Source organism: Phragmites australis, chromosome 4, assembly GCF_958298935.1.
Source record: "Phragmites australis chromosome 4, lpPhrAust1.1, whole genome shotgun sequence".
NCBI lineage: Eukaryota > Viridiplantae > Streptophyta > Magnoliopsida > Poales > Poaceae > Phragmites > Phragmites australis.
Genome location: NC_084924.1, coordinates 41,587,967 through 41,610,207, shown reverse-complemented (window position 1 = coordinate 41,610,207; position 22,241 = coordinate 41,587,967). Strand labels below are relative to the sequence as shown.

Genomic DNA, 22,241 nt, shown 5'->3' with positions numbered 1-22,241 from the left:
ATGATTTATAGCGCTTTGGAGAATCCCTAAATACCTTGGAGAAGGAAAAGAATAGAAGGAGGTTGATGAGGGGAGACTTAGAAAAAATTCAGCAAAAGGATCCCCTCGTGGTCTGACCGGGGTCAACCACAGTCTGATTGCCAGGTACGCTACCACGTGGATTTTCTGCGGTCCTATCAGAGCCAGTCGCGGTCTGACCGCCATCACACAGAGGCTCGGGTTAAGTAGATCGATCAATTTCTTTTGCTCTCTCTCCCTCACGTGCACACTCTCTCACACCCTCTCCCTCATTTTTTTTCCCCAACCAGCGAAGAGAGTTGGTGGAGAGGAGGAGCAAGGAGGGGAGGCCAAGGAGGAGGTCTCCGACGAGCTCCCCCACCGGAGGTGGTTTTCCCCGTCGAGCCTAAGCTCCTCGGCAACGCTTCTTCCTCCTCAAGCCGTCCACCACCTCCCCGACAATGATTTTGAGCTCCGACCATTCCCCAACCTCCACAACCAGACCACGGGCTTGCTAGGACGTGTGAACAAAGAACCGGAGCGTGACGCGATCGTGGTTGAAGGTGACACTAACCTCTCGAAGTTCTATGAGTGTTGTGCAGGGAGTATCAGGCAACCACCAGAGCAGCAAGTCAAGCATATAAGCATATTGCACCATTTGAATTGAAGTGTGGAGTCTAAAATTGATAAGATATGCTTTATGTATGTTTGCATGTGTAACGAGTCAATGTCGGGTTTATGTGGGTAGAATCTATGTTGATTGCATTACCTCTACCTTGAGTTATTGAATATCTACATCTTTATAGCCTTCACGATATTTTTGATGTCTAATTTACAAGGTCATTCGAAATGCTTAGCGATGCATAGGTCACATGTAGAAGTCGCGTGGTGGAGTGTTCCATCGCTCGCGAGCTATAAGTTTAATTACGGTTCATTATGATAATATTGATGATGTTGGTTGGGTGAGTTGTGAGGATAAGACGAGATGTAGACGGTGTTAGGGATGTCTTCTGCCCCGGAGGAGTTCCTCGGGGTAGTTCGGGAGAGGAGCCCAGACACTATAGACCACTTTGCATCGTTTAAGCACCGTCCGTCAGTGCCGTTGGCTTCAACACTTTCCGTACTTACTACATGTCGCATTAGGGTAACGACAAGCTGAATATTTTTGTAGCTGTGGCCTTTTGACGTGCGAATCGATGGTGTGAGCGGGCGGGCTTGTAGGGGTATCTAGTTTGCTTCGGGAGTAGTTCTGGATGACCCCCGCACTTATCAGCGTATGAGCAAACAGTTGGGGCTTATTGGGAAATGTTGACTCGAGTATCCCCTTGCATGGGCCTGTGTGGGCACGTGAGTCGTATAGTCCTCAAGTCGTGTAGGTAAAGGAGTATCTCCTGCAAGGTGTAAAAATAATTCGAATTACCACACTCTCGGTCATGAGCATGCTTCTGTTCGTCCACATCAGTCATAGAGTTACGAGTGTGGGACGATGGTATGGATGGTCTGTTGGGAAATGTTGATGTTAGCTATTGATGTATTGATATGCTTCCCCCATCTTTTTGTAGTCTATAGCTTTTGTTTCCATTGCGTAGTTCTCTTTTGGCTAGGAGTTGATCAGTTGTAGTTTCCTCCTAGATCTCTTTTGCTGGAAATTGTTAAACTTGTTAATGCTTAAGAACTTGTATACAATTTAATTACTCGCTCTTTATTAAGTTTGGTTGTGATTTTTTATGTTGGAAAGGTATGTGTACCGATCTTGGGCACAAAACACGTCCCGGGACTACCGGGATGATATTCTGGTTAATCGTTGAAGTCGTGATTATGTAAATGATCGACTTGGTGATTAACTAAAATATTATTTGGACAGTTCCTCACAGTAACAGATTTTTCACAAGTAAAAATATTAAATATGTTAGGCTCAACTAGTGCACAATCACCCTAAATAAGTGTGAAAGTTACTATCCTAGGACGACAAAGATTAATTAAATCTAGCAAAAGATATGCATGAAAACATTAATTAAAAAACCCTGAAAACACTGTTCACCCATATACTCCAGGTTGAATCTGGAATCTCTGGGTTCAAAGCTGATTATACAGTATCCGGAGTTTTGGGGTTAAATCCGGAACTTCTGGGTTCAACAGAGAATGAACTTGAAACTGAAATTAAAGTATGCCTAAAGAGTTCTAGCTCAAACCAAATGAAGTCGTGTGTTCTAAGTGATGATTCTAAGTAGATCTACAAAAAAACTACAATCAATTTCACATGAGCAAGTAGATCGAGCAATATGCACAAATATTAAGCAAGAACTCAAGAATAAGGAAACAAGAGAGGAGACACGCGATTTGTTTTCCGAAGTTTGGACATCTCCACTAGAGGTTTCTACGTCTCCATTGAGGGGCTCGGTCACCTTGAGCTGGGTCTATCTCAATATTTTTCCTCTCCAAGCTCAATCACTCTTAAGATTGGCTTCCACTCTTGATTTCTTCCCTCGCAGAGGTGAAATTGAAGCCTTTATAAATTTTTCATGGCACACCACAACCTTGGATGCTCGCCAGTGACGCCTAGGAGCTCAAAGCTTCAAGAGTAAAAAAACGCGACGATGAACTTCTTGCCAATGAACCGAGTGCTCAAGATGGGAGATACGCTCACTTGCACTCAAACTTGCAATCTCTTAATCCAACTCAATTTTCTTCTCAAATCACACACTAGATTGGAGTGGGAGGGAGTTCTTTTAGCTCTAGAAGGTTTTTCTTTCATACCCAAGAAACAACAAACAAGGGTGGAGGTGAGGGGGTATTTATACCCTTTCCCCAAAAACTAACCGTTACAGGCTTTTCTGGCCTAACCCTGATACTCCAGGTTCAACCCGGAACCTTCAGGTAAAACATTTAGACCTTAACAAACCACCCGGCTCGGAGCAAAATCCGGAGACTTCGGTAACCTAGAGTATCCGGATCAACCCGGAACATCCGGATAGAACACTTAGATCCTAACAAACCACCCAGCTCGGAGCTAAACCCGGAGACTCCGGCCAACCCGGAGCATCTGGGTCAGTCTGGAACATCCGAGTTCAGCACAGGTAGCCCTCTAAAAATGGCGATAACTTTTGATTCTAAAATATGATTTCGACAATTTTGGACTCTATGGTAAGCTTATTATGAGGGCTACACATCCCAACTGAATTTATGATCCCAAACATATTTCATCAAACTAGAAACACTCTGAAACCTAATTCGAACGCTTTCACATTTTTCGCACCGGATTCCTAAAGCGAACTCTCACTTTGGGTTGATTAAAAACTCTTGAGCACTGAGACATGACAAATAGCTCTACGTTGCATATCTCTTAATAGTGTGGCATACCTATACTTAAATTCAAAAGTAAAACTCGTTTGAACCAATTTAAGTATTGAATACCTTCAAGTACTACCTTTTTCTTTCAAAACTTGAGGATTGACAACTTCTACATCATATTCACTCCATCTCTTCTTGATTCTTCATGTGATTGATGCAAATCACCCATAGCTTCCCATGGTCCCGCACGGTATTGGCGTAAACCCTTCACTCGCTCTTCACCACCGCCGTAGTGCTTTGGTGCCAAGCCATTTGCTTGCCCTTCACCACCGGATGGTCCATCACAACTGAGTCTTACTTTCCCTTCACCATCTTGCCATAGAAAACCATTTTGTATCTATCATCTTTAATAAATTCACTTTATTATATATGTAGTTCAATCTTGTTCTTCACTTTTGTCATATTGGATTTCAATTCAACTTATATCTTCTTATGTATTCTAACCCCAATTTACTCTTAAGCACAAAGCACATGGGTTATTCCATAAAACTATATTGAAAATAGCATACCTTTAGTTACTTGATCTTCACAAGTAACTTAGCATTCACGCTTATCGTCAATCTTATATGAGCTTTTTTTTCTTCTTATGAGCATTATTAAGAGCTCATTCATCTTTATGCATATGTCTCTTCATCACATATGGAACAACTTACTAACAAACTCAACAACATTGTTAGTTCATAGGTATTATCATTAATTACAAAAATCATACATAAGAGGTAGATGCACTTTTAGGGCCTCCTGTGACCGGCGAGTGACGACGGAACAGGCAGCGACGCACGCGCGGAGGCCGAGCAGTCGAGCGTGGCGACGAGGCTTCTTCGGGGTGGCGAAGGGAATTGTGGTCTGATAGGCTTCGGTCCAAATTGGCGGGTGCATGAGCATCGCTTCGACACGAGGAGTCAGTTTCTAAAGCTAGTCGGCGGCAGAGTGGCTAGGATGGAGCTGCCCATGGTGGTCAGAGGGGAGAGAGAAGGTGCTACGCGGCGGCAACACTACAATACATTCCTAGCCAAACTGAAGGGCACTCGAGCGTCACCTCGATGCGGGGAGTGAATCCCCTCATCGACATGAGCCAGAGCTTGCCCTGGTTGAGCCATCCACGATGGTTGGCACCGAGGACGAAGGGCACTAGAGGCGACAGTAGCATGGTGAAGAATCGGTTCGATTGGTAGTGGCCACAAATACTAGAGGTAGAGGGAAGGCTTCCGATGAGAGGATTTACCGAGATATGGTTGGGTGGTGGAGAATAGTGGTGCGGTGCGCTGGTGAGTTGAAGCAGAGCAGAGCGAAACCTCGTCGTTGTCCAGCAAGTCATCACCGCATGGACATCCGCATCGTCAACTTTGTCGGCGTCATCTTGCAAGGTGAGCCCTGGCCATAACTTCCTCCTCCTCCTCTTCTTTGGTGCGGGTCCTCATATCTGCTCGCTCCGACCACTAGCTCGTCCTCTTGCTGCCCTTTGACGGGTAGTTAAGACGGGGCTTGCCTCCCTTCTGCTCTCTATGTGCCCAGCCCTCGTGTCGCTTTGCCTGTGTCTCCGATCGACCTCGTTGCTGCATTTGCCGTCACCACCCTAGCCTGAAACTGGCCAACCGTTAGCCGCCCCAGCTGAATCATCAAGGCTGATGGCGCGTCAGTGAAACGCTCCCAACATAGCAGGTTGAGTTGTCGTCACGTAGGACGAAATCACCGTCAAAACCAGTTGAGGAGGTAAATTGCACGGTTTAAATAGTAGAGGAGGTGAGATATCTAGTTTTATGATTTCGGGGGAGAGGAAGGATAAACAGACTCGAGTAATAGTTCAACAAGATAATATGGACTTTTTTCTCTCAAAATTAAAGTTTGAGTAGTAACCTGAGTTTGAGACAAAACGAAAATTTCTCAAAGCAATCCAGGATCTGCTCTCCCTTTCTCCCCATCGTTGGACTAAACAATTAGTACACTGCTAGCACACTTTCAAGAGGAAAAGGCCTAATTTTGTGCAAAACACAACTTGTAAATAGAGGGTTCCACATTCACTCAGAACAATCTCTGCCTTCGGTACTTGTATCTCTCTGTCTTAGATGTGCCTGTTTAAATTTCATGACAAGACAAAAAATTTAACCTCTTAGTTTTGCCTTAAAGCATAATACACCAAGCACCGTAGCAGATCCTGCACGACAATCCAGTACCCAACTACCACGTGGGGGTACACAAAAGTTTCCGAGGCGCATTTGGATCAAGGCTGGCTGCTGGGCAGCTTGCTCAGAATTGAGTGCTCCGGCTTGTGGTCGCACTCGAAATCGAGGTGAACGAATGCTCGCTCGACTTCAGGGAGCTCCTCGATCTTTATTTGAAGTGATTCTCCAATGGCGTGTGCCTCCTTAAGTGGCAAGTCCTCAGGGAGCTCGATGTCAACCTGTGAATCCATTGATCATATGAGATGATTGTTGCAACCATAATGAACATGTTGCAACGAGGGTTTTTAATTTCGTTTTATAATTTTTTCGTTTACCGGTGAGGAGATCGAAATTCCTGAAATTTTATCGAAATTCATTTTTCGCTATCTGCTTGGTGGGTTTCATATGTCAGTGAAAGAAAATACGGAATTAGATATTTTGTTCCCCTTCAAAATTTTCAAAATTTGTGAAATTTCACAGAAATATCGGCGATATTTTAATCCCTGGTTGCAATCAAACATTGAAGTCTAATCCTTAACGAAGTGCTGAATTTCGATACTACTCGTTGTTTCTGAAGGAACTATCCCACACATCTGTAAAGCTATGTTAAACTACCACTTGCTATATATTATTGTAGTGGCAAGATAACATTGGCATCATACTCCTATTTTACCTTTCTAGAATAAGCACTACAGTGTCATTGCACGGATCAGAAGGAAGCTAAGCTACTTTAACGTTTTGGTGAAAGTTGTATCAGGAGACAACCGAAACCTGCTAGTTACAACATCAGCATTATCCTTTCGATAGGACAATTACGCTGTTAACAAAGAACATGGTAGCTTTTCCAGTCCCAACACCTCGGGATTTGACAGATATAAGATAATATTAATAAGTTCGCTGATAAGATAAGAGATTCCCTTGAGCAAAGGACAAATTATGGAACAAGAAAATGAGAAGAGATACTAACCTCAACAAAGTAAAGCACCCCAAAGGTGTATGCCCGAACCGTATCGACACGCTTAATCTGAGGATGATGTCTAATGGCCAGATATGTCAACTTCTGAAGCATTTCTGGAGGAGCCGATTCACCGACTAGTGATACTGGACCGAGGATAACAGGTAATAGTATTAGACTATCTGTCCTGTCAGTGTTATAGCTAATCTGCAACATGAAAGTAATATTGGTGTTGTATGCAGGCAACTGCTCTAGATGACAGCAGCAATTTATTTTAGTTCAATAATTTGACTCAAGTAACTTCTGATTTGGAACGGTAACAGGTTTCCAAAATCCTGCATGGTTCAAAGTCATCTATTTCCAGTAGGCTAGTAAAAATAGTTTAGTCCTTAAAGTACTCATGTGGAACTTCTTGTTGCAACGGATCATGAAAATGAGTGCGGGACAGGGTTCACAAATTTGTTGAAAACCGGCTAATTCGGTCCGCACCGAATTCTAAATTTGTCTGATTTTCAAATTTGAATTAAAAAAAATCACAAAAAAAATCTAAAAATAGTAGAGACAATTCTAACACCTTCTGTGATTTTTTTTAAAAATAATACCATTTTCATCATATTTTATGGAGAGGAAGTTTTGAAAAAAAAAAGAAAAGGCATGCTTTAAAAATGTGCATCTCATTTATTAACTCACGTTAAGAAAAATATTAACATGCAAACACATAATTTTTGTATGTAGGGTGTACCTTAAGAGGATCTGTAAAATTAGTTCCACTTCATTTTAAAGTTCTATTAATTTCTCCATAATTTTTACAAAGTTCACAAACATAAAAGTGAACATGTTAAGAAAAGGCATTGTACTTAACTTTGTCATGTCTAACATTATTTTTCCTACACAAAGAATTGTTTAAGTAAACTAATAAAAGTGGTTTCACTAATTTTAGGGGTGTGATGGATTAGTTATGAATTAATATAGTTGCAACACATTTACTCAATCCTACACGTTACAATAACTATTTCATAATTTCATGTATTTTTAGAACATAGAGGAGAGGATCATGTAAGAAGACTAAAAAAATTGGTTTCATGATTTTTGGATTAGCAAATAATTAACTATGCATTTAACTAGATTTAGCAAATAAATTTTCTCACAGAAAATATATAACTTTTTCATGACTATAAATATTTTCATCATGTAGATCATATTACAAGGAAACCAAAAAAAAAAAAAATTGTTTCACTTGTTTTGAAGCTCAGATGAATTAGTTATCAATTTTACAAGGTTGAGCTCTTTTTTGGTTTTTCTTGAACTTTACTGAAATTTGATAAAATATGGAAAATGCGGTCAGTTTTTAGTAGAATTTGGTCGGTTTTCAGTTGAATTCAGTTGGTTACCAAATGGTCGATTCGACCTGATTTTCCCTCGGTCAAACCAGTTTGACTGGTTGAATTCGGCCGAATTCTCGCCGAATTTCCATTGCATTTTCCGATATTTGTGGAAACCGTGAATTCACCACCTACCAAATTCCGACCCTCCACTGAAATTGCGAACCCTGGTGAGCGGTGCTATTGCCTAAGCCAGTGTTCATATTGAACAATGAACAAGTAACACAAACCTGCATTTTCCCACACTGTTCCGGACCAGTTTGAAATCGTGTAGACTGCAAGGGCAATTGCACCGATTGGATCTATCCACCAGTAGAATTTATCGCCGAGGACAGCAGCAGCCAAACCCACGACATTCGTGACAACATCAAAATAGTGATCCTGTGGAAATCAATCCATCACAAACCGTTAGTTAACTATGTTCAATTGTTCACTTAAAAGTATTCAGACCGAGTTGAGAAATGGAACAAGATATAAACCTTAGCATAAGCACGGACGATCTTGTTACCAGATGTTCGGCAATAGAGCCATAGAGCTAGTTTCACCACTGTTGCAAAAATCATGATTGAATATAGCCACAAGAGTTGTACTGGGTTCAGTTTATCTGGAGTCTCGTTCACTATCAGCTTTTCAACAGCTTGAATAAATATTTGGAATCCTGGAGATGAAACACAAATTGAAGATACGTGTAGCAACATGAGTATACGCTTTGGACAGGACGATCGCATTCACTTGTGTAATTTTTTAAGATGGCAGTACGCATATCCAGAACAGAACAGGTAATCAAGAAAGGACAGGACTTGATTGTATAAGCACCTCTGTTTTGAGAAAACGCAAGCATACCTAAAGTTGCCATAACAGCAGCGAAGATGATAATGCCTACTGGCTGTACCCTCAGTTTGCCAATGGGGTACTTGTAGACATTGATGTTCTTCATTGAGATATGTGTGAACCAAAGGATACCACCAGCCAAGAGATCAAGCAGTGAATCCAGTGTCGAGGCAGCTATGGCAATTGACCCACTTTTAATTGTAGCGTATACCTGAAGAAAATGAAGAAGTATAATCAGCCTAGAGGAGTTGAAGCATTTGGGGTTAAATAAGAGGGGGGGGGGGGTACCAACCTTCAATGCTAAGAGAATAATGTTTGCATAATTTGATATCCTCATGGCAAATTCACTCTGGTTTTGCTCCGCAAGTTCCTCATCCTCATCGATTCCGTTGGACTCTTCTAGTGAGTCAACTTCCTCGAAGGATCTCAATGTAGCAAATTGTTTCTCATAGTACTCTCGCTCTCCTATATAAGCCCAAATCACGTCATTTTGTCAGGTTAAAGAAAACATATGTGTATGTGTCCATTTAAAATATTATTATTAGGTCTTTATCTTACCCTACATATAGATCATAGAGAAATATCGGGTGGTCATGAAAAATTAGGAACAGTTCATGTGTTGATTGCCATTGCATTAAATATGGAACGTTCAATCCTTCCTTTTTAGGGAAATAGCAGAAGCTCTGATGTTAATACATTTGAAAGAATATATCTCAACAAGTAATAGGAACATCAAAAGCTAATTTGAATAATACATGGCTAAAAAAATATGATGGAAATATCACGTACACCGATGATATTTACGTATTTCGAAGAAACAGCAAGAACAGTCTTGAGACAGTTCGTTTGGTAAATTCAAGCTAGGTTATAAAATAAAGTTCCTTAGTTATTTGAAGAAACAGAGTGAACAAAACGGCCATCCAAGAATCAAAATGTAGGATCAACGGAATCGCATAAGCAGATTGTTTTGTGTAACAAACTGGAACCTATTCTTTCGAAGAGCCGGGAATTCAATACTTCAATCAAGACAAGTAAAAAAATTCCACGGCCCTACAAAGGGGTGCATAGAAAGATCCAGAACATCGTGACATAGATATTGGTATTTAAAATCAACGCTGGCTGGTATCGTACAATATAGATGCTCCCTCCCTTTGACATATTCATTTTTTTCTTGATGTATCCTAGTATTCAAACTACAATCAAAGACAATACAAAGATCAAAGTTGTACAGGTGAGTGCAGACCCCCCAAAAAAGAGAGAGAGAGAGAAAGGAAATGACTAATGAGCAATATGCAGGCACAGTTAAAAATCACAGCTCAGATTTCAAGTTTTTTGTGGGGGTTTATGTGTTATACTTTGTTACTCTTCTTTTTTAATGAAATAACACTTAGATCTCTTACGCGCATTCGAGAAATAATCACAGCTCAGTTTCAGGCAAAGAAAGGTAGCACGCCATTACGCCATGCTACAGAACACAGGAACGGAATAACATTATCCTGAAGGAGATTTTGACCCCCCCCCCCCCAAAAAAAACACTATAGTTTCACAGTAATTTCTAAAGAGGATCCAACGAAACCACCTATGGCCTGTTAGGGCCATAACAGGACAAAAAACACAAATAAAATTTTTACTCAACCCAATATACAGAACATTAGCTATGTTACAAAGAAACAGCCACAAGAAGCACCGAAAGAGAGTAAACTCAGCAAGTGTTCCATCATAAAAGTAAGAAAGAAAATCTCATCAGCTCAGAAAAGCGAGCATGAGCATCAAGAATAAGTGACCGAGCCATCCCCAAAAGAATCGAATTATCCATGACAATCCGGAATCTAGGGTCAAAACCACAGCAATCATGTCGCCACCACGAGATTTTGTAACCGAAAAGGAGGCCCATAAAGATTCAACCTTTCTATGCAGCATTACGGCAATAAGAAAACCAAACGCCCGTAAAGAGTTCCAAGGGCAGACCAAACCAACTACGAAGAAATTGTTCCAGCACGCGTAATGCGAAGAGGCTTCCACGACAGACCTTCGGGGAGGCCCTTGGAGCGGGAGAAGTCGACGTGCGACGGCCGCTCGGGGTCGACGGCGTCGAGCACCTTCTTGGGCAGCCGCGACACGAACTCCCCGCGCATCGACGCCACCGAGTTGCGCCGCCGCCCGGCGAGGAGTGGCGCCCGCGCGTCGTCGTTCCCCCCGCGCCCGTTCGCGTCCATCACTCCCCTCCCTCACACAGCGCCCCCTCTGCTTCCCCCTCGCCCGTGCGGATCACCTCCCCCTCTCGGCCTCTCGATTGGGTTCTGGTCGTCTCCCCCGCAGGGTGGAAAATGGAGAGGCCACTGCTATGGAACGGGATGTTTAAAAACCGAGGCGTAACGCTAACCGGGCGCGGACGTGATCGGCGCGCAGCTCCTCGGCCGTGCGATCGCGTGGTCGACGGTTAGGATCGCGGTGTCAAAAAAATGTGCGTCAATAAATCTCTCATGCATTCTCTTGATACTAGAACAGTGTTTTTCTCTACTTCTTCGTCTCTACTATATATAAAATGCGAGTTGTTTCCCACATTATATCTTTCTCTACTCTTCTCTTATCTAATAAATTTTTTTAAAATTCAAATAATTTACTCATTTTTATTATCTACTCTCATTATCTAGCCCCTCACCTCGTTACTGGCTACGGATATACGATCTATTTTACTAATAAAAATAAATGAGAGTGAGAGAAAAATTAGTGGATAGTCTTCTTCTTCATTTTCGGATCATATTTAAAATCAAACTATGATATCACTCTCGACGTATTCGTTCGATAGCACTTTCATATCGCATTCATATCTACATATCTTAAATTTGTATTTGATATTACCACATCTAATATTTATATTTCCGTTATAATGCACGGACAATTCGTTGGTTTTTTTAAAACAACCCCATCCTTAGAGGGATTTGCACTATAGACAAATTGTGCGACAAATTTAATATTGTACATGTCTTTTGTTGGAGGCATGGTCTTGTATTCTTGTTGTATACTAGAGTGTGATCTGAGGATGGATCAGGGTGTACCACACAGCGGATGCATTTTGCCAGATACGGATATAGCTCCATGTCCTTATATATATATAATTAACAAATGATTCTTTGCTAAGGACTGAAATAGATATTGCATTGCTGCATTCTGAATAGACTCAAATGACATGGTCAGATCCTCTGATTCCTGGTGGGGGGGGGGGGTGCTGAAAGGAGCAAGAAGCATGCGCTACAGACATCAAACATGTGCACTGTTCTCATCTAGGGTTTTCAAGATGCACACTCCATAGTAGGTCTGGATATCGTGCTTAGTCGGTCTGTGGTGTGGATTGGATCATTGTATGGTATGATTGATGGGCCGGCCAAACTGTGCATAGCTCATGAGCCAGCTCGCGAGTTGGCTGGTTAAAAAAAACGATCTAAAATATTAACTCAACTTGTTAAAAAATCTAACAAACCAAATTATTTCAAATCAAACTAGCTCACCAGCTTCGAGGTTTTTATCCACCCCGCTCATACGCTCATACGGGGGCAGCCGGATCCAAGAATTTCTACTAGTAACATCAGACTATCACGTCGAGGGTCATATCTGTAACTACAGTGCAAAAACATCGTGATGCATTTCTCAGAAAAATACAAACTATGCTTCCAAAAACAGGCTCAAACAATTATTTTATCAGGGCGCATGATACTTGTTTTTAGCTCAGTCCATTTCCAAATCTAAGCATCTGGTCAGCACATGAGTTGTCTGCTTATGACCAGACGGTGTTACATAGGGAAGGAAGATCCGGCAACTGCAATCATGGTTTGAAAATTCATCAAAAACCGGTTGATATTCGCGACCGCAACTGGAATATTCATGAAAATCAGTCATTTTGATCCGCACCAAATTCTAAATTCGACCAGTTTTCAAATTTGAATTAAAAATCATAAAAATTCTAAAAATACTAGAGACGATTCTAAGAGCATCTGTGAATTTTTTTTTCAAAAATAGTTTCCTTTGTATCATATTTTATGGAGAGAAAGTTTGGAAGAAAAAAAAGTGTGCTTTAAAAAGCATGAAGCTCATTTAGTAGGGTTCACGTTAAGAAAAATATTAATATGCAAACACATATTTTTTATGTGTACGGTGTACCTTAAGAGGATCTATAAAATTAATTTCATTTCATTTAGAGTTTTATTAATTTTTTCATGATTTTTACGATGTTCACAATCATAAAGTGAACATGTTAAGAAACAACATTGCAATTAATATTTTCATGTCTACCATTATTTTTTTCTACATAAAGCATAGTATAAGTAAACTAATAAAAATAGTTTCATTGATTTTAGAGGTGTGATTGGTTAGTTATAAATTAATCTATTTGCAATACATTTACACAATCCTGTATGTTACAATAACTATTTCATGAGTTAATGTAATTTTTAAAGACATGGGATCATGTAAGAAGACTAACAAAATTAGTTTCATGATTTTTGGATTAGCAAAGAATTAACTATGTATTTAACTAGGTTTAGTACATACATTTTCTCATATAAAATATTCAACTTTTTTATGATTATAAATTAAGGATGGCAACTGGTATGCCCCTGTCGGGTTTTGACCGCCCACACCTGACCCAAAACCCAATTTTTCAAATCCGACCTAGCTCCAAAATCAATATCAGGCACAAAAATACCCTCGCCCCTGGCCGTAACGGGGACCCAAAACCGGACGGGACGACCCAAAACCCGACCGCACGGGAGGTGCGCTGGGGAAGGCGGCACGGGCGCTGGGGAAGAGGAGACCGGGATGGAAGCCCCCGCTGTTGCCGCTCCCGTCGCCACCCGCGCCCGTGCCGACGTCATCCTGTGCCCATACACGCCTGTGCTGACGCCGTCCCATGCTGCCCGCGATTGCGCCCTCCCGTGCCCACACGCGCCACTCACGACTCCCGACTGTGCCACCGTGTATGCCCACCGCCCGCGGACACGTTCGAGGTGGTGCGACCTTAGGAAGAAGCCGACGAGGGAACCCGAGCAGGACACTTGCCAGGCAGCGAACGCGAAGGAGAGCGCAGCGGCGTCAGGGAGGACATCATCGTCCGTGACGGCGATGGAGGCGATGTGGATGTAGGGGTCAGGGAGGAAGCGGGAGTTGAGGGACGTGGAGGCGGCGCGGCAGAGCGTGACGTGGGGCGAGAACCCCCGGGAGGAGGAGGCGGTTAAGGGTGGAGGGGTTGCACCAGAGCACAACCACGGCGAGGTGCGCGGTGTACGCGCCCGTGATGGCGCGGGGGAGCGGAAGTCGACACTCCGAGTACCCGCTCAGGAGCACCGTCAGGCGGTCCAGCCAGCGCCATGAGGACGAGGATGAGGATGAGATGGTGGCAGTGATGCGAGTGCGATAGCATGAATGGAGACGTGGTGGCTAGATCTGCTCGATGCTTCAACTAGACAAGTTGGGTGTGGAGAATAAGGCATCACGTGAGTGGATAAGGTAGGAGGACCAGGTGAGTGGATAAGACAGGTCGGGATTTTTGGGTTTTGGGTGCCCCGCGGGTGGAAAATCAGACCCGGACTAGAACCCAGTTAAGGTTGGATCCTCGAACCCAACGGCCCCACGAGACCATTTTTTCATCTGAATTTGGCCCCGCTGGGTCTAAAACCCGCGGGACAAGACCCGACGCGCCCAATTGCCATCCCTATTGTAAACGCTTTTATCATGTAGATCATATTACAAGAAAACTAATAAAATTTGTTTTACTTGATTTGAAGCTCAGGTGAATTAGTTATCAATTTTACAAGGTTGAGCTATTTTTATGGGTTTTCTTAAACTTTACTGAAATTTGATAAAACCGAACGGTTTTCGATAAAATTCAAGCAATTTTCAAAGAAATTCGAGTGGTTTTTTAACCACAAACAAAATACATAAAGTGCGATCGAATACTAACAAAATCGAACGATTAATCGGTGAAATTGTCTGGTTACTAGAATATCCAATTCAGTCGGTTTTCCCTATAGTCAAACTAATTTGATCAAGTGAATTTGACCGAATTCTCACTGAATTTCGATCGAATATCACGAATATCAGGAATTCGGTGACCTCAGCATTTCGGTTCAAACGAATTTTTAAACCTTAACTGCAATGCACGTTCTTGCATTGCCGTCTGCTACACGCCTTGTCCGATTGAGAGTTTCTTGCGCATTTCCCTTGTCTGACATTTTCCTGATAGGTTTCAGCAAAGTTAAGTTGAACACTAAATGTTACCAACTAATACAAGGAAATATAGCTCGACGACAAACATACCGCTATTGGTTGTTTTTTTCATTTCTTTCTCTGAACTAGTGCAGGGACTTATCTGCATTTACACCTTGTTCTTCAGAATATCCATTTATTTATGCATTTGTTCAGGTCAATCTAGGACAATCTTCATTGGCGGACAGCATCACCAAATGGCAATGTCTGGACCGGCAGGTGGCAATCATTTCACGGCGAAGCTAGTGTCAAGTGTCAACCAAACCTCCTCCTGATCGAAGTACTAAATTAGCAGTGCGTTTCATTTTTTTTTTTGACACTACACTACTGAATACAGCTGTAGTATCTGAACAAGAACGTACGTACTCACTCCCCACACACGCACCTACTTCACACACACCTAACATACGTACATACTAGTTCTACAACTACACACAGCTTGAAGAAAGCGTTCATCCGAAGATCACTAGGACCCAACGAGAATCCCGTAGACGACGAGCACGTCGCAATCCCTTCTGTAACACCACGCCAAAGAAACTGAAAAAATCCGAAATAAATCGAAACTCCCACGCGTCATCAAACTTGAAGCCCGGGTGGGCTCGGCTCATCACTCGAGCCTTACCACGTCCGCTCGTTTCATATTGTCTCAAGAAAACAAATCAGTAGGTTTCCCGTCGATCTTCTGTGGCTAGTTTTTTTTCTCCAAAATGAAATCTTTATTGACTCTCGTAGTTACATCCGTTCCCTGTATAACATAACAAGATGTGCACATCCAAAACTCTTTTGTAGCTAGTTGGCTGCCAATTGCCGCAACCCCTGTTATTTCAGTTGACCTAATTGGGGGGACATCTGAATAAACAATCCAATCGGCAGCTGATGTTGACAGGAACCAACTCTGGCGCAATGGCCTTTACTAGAACTGAGAGTCATTTCTGCCAAAAGAAAATGAAATCAGAAAATTAATCAGATACAATTTGCAGGTCGGTATATCATTTTTGTAACCCCTCTTGTGTCGTCTAAACCAGCAAAGCTCAATTGGAGTTTTGCTAGTAATAATATAGTATCAAAGAAAAGTTGAGGTATCTCACTGCAAAGAATAAGTATTCAGGACTTGGTCACTAGGTCATTTCCTGAGATTCAAAGTGCTGAAACATCATCGATGTACTTCCTAAAAGAACACACATTCAATTGGTGAAGAAATATCATATGGACGTACACATATGTCATTTCTTACTCCTCTTTTTTAGGACGGTTAAGAATTGGCCTACCTTGCTTGGCGGTAGTGTAACACCCCGGGGATACCATAAGCTCGGAACGCTACTAACATGCCTACAAGTTTATCGAACAATAAAATTTTGATAACATCTCCCATGTATTTTAAGATTTAACCGGCCAAAACCACAAAGATATCTATATATCAATATCACAGTAACGGTATAAAACATCATAGCAAAAGAAGTACATATCTCAAACATACACAATCACCACAACGGGGCCATTCCTACAACAAAAATGACCAAAGGTCGCCAAAATGTCAACACAGCAAAATACACGAATGATAGAAATGATCGTGAAAAGGTCATACTGCTACACATCCCGCATGTTCGTAATCAACTCAAGGCGCACCTGAAAAGGATAACAAGGATTAGACATCCATCTTTAACAAGTATAAAAAAGATGAATAAATTAACAATATCTGAAAAACATAATTAAGCATGACAATACAACATTAACCATGTGCTATCAACCACTAGCTATGATTCACCATAGCAATATCATCCAAAACGGTATTAAAGACTTACTTGCAATATGAAGAAATAACATCGATGCAATTAAAATAAAGTCATCCATATAAATACATATTTATACACATGTCATGCTCTTCCTCACCTTATTCCTCCATGAGCAATGTAAGGGTGTGCGTCGTATCTAGGGGTGAAAACGGTAATGGAAATTCCCGTTCAACTAGAGATCGTTTTTGTCTAAACTGATAAATGGTAATCCATATTCGTTTCTGACATTTTCCTGCCTTATCATTTTTTATTTCGATTTTTGAGAAAAAAAATGATACCGGAAATGATCTGGGCAATTTTTTATTATTTTTTTACTGTTTTCATAAATCTTTCCTTCATTATTTATATGGTTCATGTGTCTCTAAGGCTAGTGGTGAAAATGATACTAATATGATCTATTGAATATTATTTGTTATACCTGAACTTTGGTTCCTATACTGCTCTTGGATTGATCTTTGGTAGGAAATGACTGTAGAAAATGCAAATTTGTACTTGCTTTTATCTGACCCACTATTAATAGTTCAACACCGCTCCTTTACACTTTGAGGTTATTTCTAAAATATATTTGTCTTATTAAATATGTTGTCATTTGTCTTATTGTATAAGTTATGTCATATTGCCATATACTTATATAAACTATAGTCATATGATGTGTGACTTCGTTAAATTTGTCGTATGATATGTGTGGCTTGTTAGCTACAATTTGGTATTTTCGTTCAGAATTATCATCGATATCGATATATTATCGATCTGACAATGTTCTTTTCAATTTTTCGATACAAGCGATGCCGTATCCGTTTCCTGTATTATCGCTTCCGATTTTTGTTTATGAAAAAAGTGAAAGTGAAAATAATTTTAGCATTTTTTTATGTTTCTGACCGTTTTCACCCCAAGTCGTGCCACTCCTTGGGCAACACACGGCATTGTACCGATACGATCACGTACGCTTACCAAAATAACTTCTGAATGCATGAGATGTACAAATATGACATGCTTCATACATAATTGAAAACACAACATCCATATATGCATATACTTCAAATTTGTATACGATGATACTGAACATCCGCAAAGTGACATAACCCGCTTCTTGCACCTCATAAGTCAAGAATCAAATAAACTTCGGAAAAGATAAACAATAAGGCAACATGTTCATATTGAACTGAGAGTCATTTCTGCCAAAAAAAAAATGATATCAGAAAATTAAGCAGATACAATTTGCAGGTCGGTAGATCATTTATGTAACCCCTCTTGAGTCGTCTAAACCAGCAAAGCTCAATCAGAGTTTTGCTAGTAATGATATAGTATCAAAGAAAAGTTGAGGTATCTCACTGCAAAGAATAAGTATTCAGGATTCGGTCGCTTGGTCATTTTCCTGAGATTCAAAGTGCTGAAACATCATCGATGTACTTCCCAAAAAACACGCATTCAGTTGGTGAAGAAATATCATATGGATGTACAAGGTACATCTATGTCATTTTTTATCTTTTTTTTACTAAATAGATAATAGAAAATACAACTTCATATGCCATTACGTACGTATAACCTATCTAGATCGTTCACCATCTGATACTTAAACATTCATTCTCTCACCTACCTAATATTCTTTTCACCTATCCTTGCAATACAAATATGAGTACGAATGAACATTGACAAGCCATGTGTTCGAATTTTGGTGTTCAACAGTCCTGATAACACATGCTGCTCCGATCGCGACAAGGGAGAGGAAAAGAAAAGGAGAAAAATATCCGGGACATCGACGAGCTAGCAGACCCCAAAGGACGTCCGGATGATGTGATCTCTCTTCCTCTACCCCTCAAGCTGCGCAAGATATATCGACCGATATATAGCAAGAAGCACCGATCGAATCGAATGGAAAAACCAGAATTCCCAGTGCAGAGTGAAGCGGCATCATCTGCTCTTCGGCTAAGTGGCTGGTGCTGTCGTGTCCTCTTCCATGCAGCTCTCTTCCTTGAGCCACTGGGGCTGCAGATTCCCTTTGAGCTCGCAGAAAGGAGGACGAAAACTGTTGGAGACGAGCAGTGTGTCCGTGAATGGAGGCATCACTCACGGGTCCCTCGATCGGTCGGTCCTCGCCGCGATCCCCACGCAATGTGCGTCAGCACAAAGATACACGGCCTGTCGATAGCATTGCCCGTGAATCGCGATCACGGCAGGAGGTATGGACACTGGCGTGAGTACAGGAGGTACGCAGGAATCTAAGCGACGCATATATTATTGCTTCTTCTTTCTGCATCTTTTTGTTCTGATGCTAAAAGGAAATTCTTAAAGGGACGTGCGAAAGGGAGTTTTCAGCGTGGTCGACCTCTGCCTGAATTCTGAATATGGGGAATTTTGTTACAGGATATATGGTCTTAGCTATTTTTTTTTAGAAAAAGGATAACAATTCAGCCTTTTGCATTCGTGATGCATACAGTTCTATATGGTCTTAGCTATGAGACACTCAATATCCAGCAGTAGAGATATTTTTATAATCTGCAGTTCACACGTAATGTCCTACAACAAATGTTTTTTTTTTCTCAATGTCCTATCATAAGGATAGTATCCTCGTAGCAAAATAGTCCTTCTGAATAAATATTCGGCACTTGGTCCTTCACTGACCTGGACATTTTCTTCAGACTACCAGTAGAAGTAAAAAAATATGTTGTTCATCTGCTACAAATTGCCCACTCTGTGATGTTTCCGGTATCTCTTTGTAAGAACAACGGTGTAACTGTCAGTGTGCATTCTGATCAATTCCCTTTTGGAGAGTAAAGTTCAGATCAGGTATGCGGTTGAAGATTTAGATAAGGTATACGGTTGAAGAGACGACGATCGCAGATTGCGAATAAACTGAGTACATCGTCCCCTTTCGCTGAACATTTTCTGTTTGAATGGAATCTTTCATCAGTTGGATTGTTACATCGTTCTGCAGTACTCGTTGTTATCGCTCAAAGATGTGGTGTCAAGGTAACAACAAGCGGTACCCTGTAGGGCAACATCGCTTTCGTACCAACGAACGGAGACAAGGAAAAATAATCTGCTAATCTGAAATCTAAACTACGAATAGTATGTAATGGAGCATCCCCTGAACTTGCCAAGAACTATCAAAACTTATGAACACTCGAATCTGTTGCAGGTTGATCAGTTAGTGCATGTTACAACCACTGACAAATGACAATGTACACAAATGGCAGTTAAGCAAGAACAGCTGATTGCATGTGCAGAGATGGTTGTGTATCATGTACTAGGGCCCCCGGCCGCGGCTGGCTTGTTGACAAGTGGTTGTAGCGCCTTCACCACGATGGTCATGTTCGGCCGGAAATCGGATTCGTATTGCACGCACAACGCTGCCACCGCCGCCATCTGAAACACAAAAATTCTCTAGTTTTTGGCTGACAGAATTTGATCCGAAGGAGCATCAGCTAACAGCAGAGCATGATCTCGTTACCTTCGCTACTGCTTTTGGAGGATAATCGTTCCCAAGCTTCGGGTCAACGCACTGCTTAACCTTGTCCTCGCTCAGTCTCGGCGTTGCCTTGATTTTTCAGGAGACATCCAGATATCAGTTACTCCATGGTTTATGCTATTGGAGAGGAGAGAATCAAAATATGTTGATAGTAAAAAAATTAGTCCTATAGTTTAGTGATTAAGGGTCTATATTTATAGTGTTATTTAAAGTATAAATATATAGATATACCATATAAAGAGACTGATATAAGCTATTACTACACCGCAGAACCTAGGGTCGGCTGTAAGTATCGGTGACATTCTACGAGAGAGGTGGATTATGATATATAAAAATTATTCTAACTGGCTCTAAAAATTTCACCAGATAAATCTATATTAATTTTCATCTAAATATGCTCTAAGTTTATCTAGTGTGTCTACTCTACTGCTCAAAAGAATTGCGACCTATAGCTAATCCTAGCAAACTACTTAGGAAGATAAATGCATACAGGTATGTGAAAACATAAATAAAGTAGAGAGAGCAAACTCGGCACAAGAGATTTTTATCCTATGGTATCGATGGCAAAAATACCGCCCCTAGTCCATGTTAGAACTCCATCAAGAATATGCTCCCGAACGGCACCTGATCACGGCTCTTAAGCCACCAAAGCAAGGCCTCACCATTATTCTCTCTTCTGGTCGCTTGTCGCCGTGATCATTTGAAGCTTGAGTCACCAAGATAAGGGTCTCCGTGTCCCCATATCGCCGCTCCACACCAAGTCAGAGGGTCAATGTGAGGAACCGTTCAAATAGTATTCGAGCTAATCATTAGGATGATCCTTTTCCATAATCATGCCCATAATAATTAACTGGAATAACATTCTGGCAGTCCCGGCATATGTTTACTTACAGAATCGGAACAAACGTCTTTACAACAAGCACATCACCACAAGACAAAATAAAGAGCGAGTAAATAAATTAAGTTATAAGTCTTTAAGTAGATTAAACTTTATAACAAAATATATAACTCGAACATTTGCTAGAGTAGCTACGCAACGAAATAAGTTACATGATGACAAAAGACGGGTAGCGCCATTTGCCCTAAGGCGCCACCCTAAAATGACATCTGTCGGTGTATCAGGAACCGAGGGTCCCCGAATCCCGAGGTCAGGCCAGCCATCCGCCACATGACGCCATCTCGCGGGGTCTCTCCTGCAAGATGAGAAAAGATCAAGTCCCGAGAGAAGGCGCTCGGGGCCACAGTCAGTGGCCCCCGAGTACCCCAGTTCCCCGATGATCCATGAAATCTAAGTATCTGGAAGAAAGTGCTCGGGAATGTATACGGTGGCCCCCGAGCACCCTAGTCCCCCGACGACCAGGAGAGTTAAGTACCGGGAGAAACATGCCCGGGGCCGCCGGCGGTGACCCCTAGGCACCCAAGTATTCCGAGGACTCACCGAAGGAAGTTCTGGGAGAGAGTGCTCGGGGCTGCGTGCAGTATCCCCGAGCACTCGGTCCCCCGAGGACAAGGAAAGGCATTCTCGGGAGAGAGTGCTCGGGGGAGGTGAACAGTACCCCCGAGCACTCGGTCCTCCGAGGACAAGGAAAGGCATTCTCGGGAGAGAGTGCTCGGGGGAGGTGAACAGTACCCCCGAGCACTCGGTTCCCCGAGGACAAGGAAAGGCATTCTTGGGAGAGAGTGCTCGGGGAGGTGAACAGTACTCCCGAGCACTCGGTACCCCGACGACCCAGAAAGGCCCCCGAGGGGCCCACCGATGAGGTGTCAACCAGTCAAAGGCCCGAGGCCGCATTTAATGAGCGTGCGTGGCCTGTCACCTCCAACTGCTCCCACCGCGCTCAGTGTCAGTTCCTGCCACGTTCTGGCAGAGAGGCGTGGGGTTATTAATTGCACGGGTCCCGTCCTGTGCCATCCGGCCTGTCTCAGGATAACGTCGTAAGGACCAAGGCGTTCCATCTACCGCGCTGCTGTGGCAGGGGAATAAGACAGGGCGGGCACGCCGGGCTGCTCTGCGGCTACCCGGTGGGCCCTCTCCACGGC

General features: G+C 42.2%; 1 protein-coding gene across 1 annotated transcript; it reads right to left on the bottom strand.

The window, feature by feature from the left end:
* Positions 1–5,312: 5,312 nt before the first annotated feature.
* On the bottom strand, positions 5,313–11,008 carry LOC133916576 (metal tolerance protein 4-like). The gene is made up of 7 exons (XM_062360309.1): positions 10,708–11,008; positions 8,971–9,143; positions 8,691–8,889; positions 8,327–8,505; positions 8,078–8,228; positions 6,478–6,611; positions 5,313–5,749 (listed from the first exon to the last, which is right to left on the bottom strand). Exons 1-7 carry the CDS (start codon positions 10,892–10,894, stop codon positions 5,570–5,572), a joined length of 1,203 nt encoding a protein of 400 aa, XP_062216293.1. The 5' UTR covers positions 10,895–11,008; the 3' UTR covers positions 5,313–5,569.
* Positions 11,009–22,241: the final 11,233 nt, after the last annotated feature.

What these genes read in the sequence shown, in the direction of transcription:
- LOC133916576 (XM_062360309.1), bottom strand. Translation starts at nt 10,894, where the DNA reads ATGGACGCGAACGGGCGCGGGGGGAACGACGACGCGCGGGCGCCACTC. An exon ending in AACAGTGTGGGAAAATGCAG is followed by an intron (nt 6,612 to 8,077) that starts GTTTGTGTTACT and finishes TCCTCGGTCCAG; the next exon opens with TATCACTAGTCGGTGAATCG. An exon ending in GGGTGCTTTACTTTGTTGAG is followed by an intron (nt 5,750 to 6,477) that starts GTTAGTATCTCT and finishes ATGGATTCACAG; the next exon opens with GTTGACATCGAGCTCCCTGA.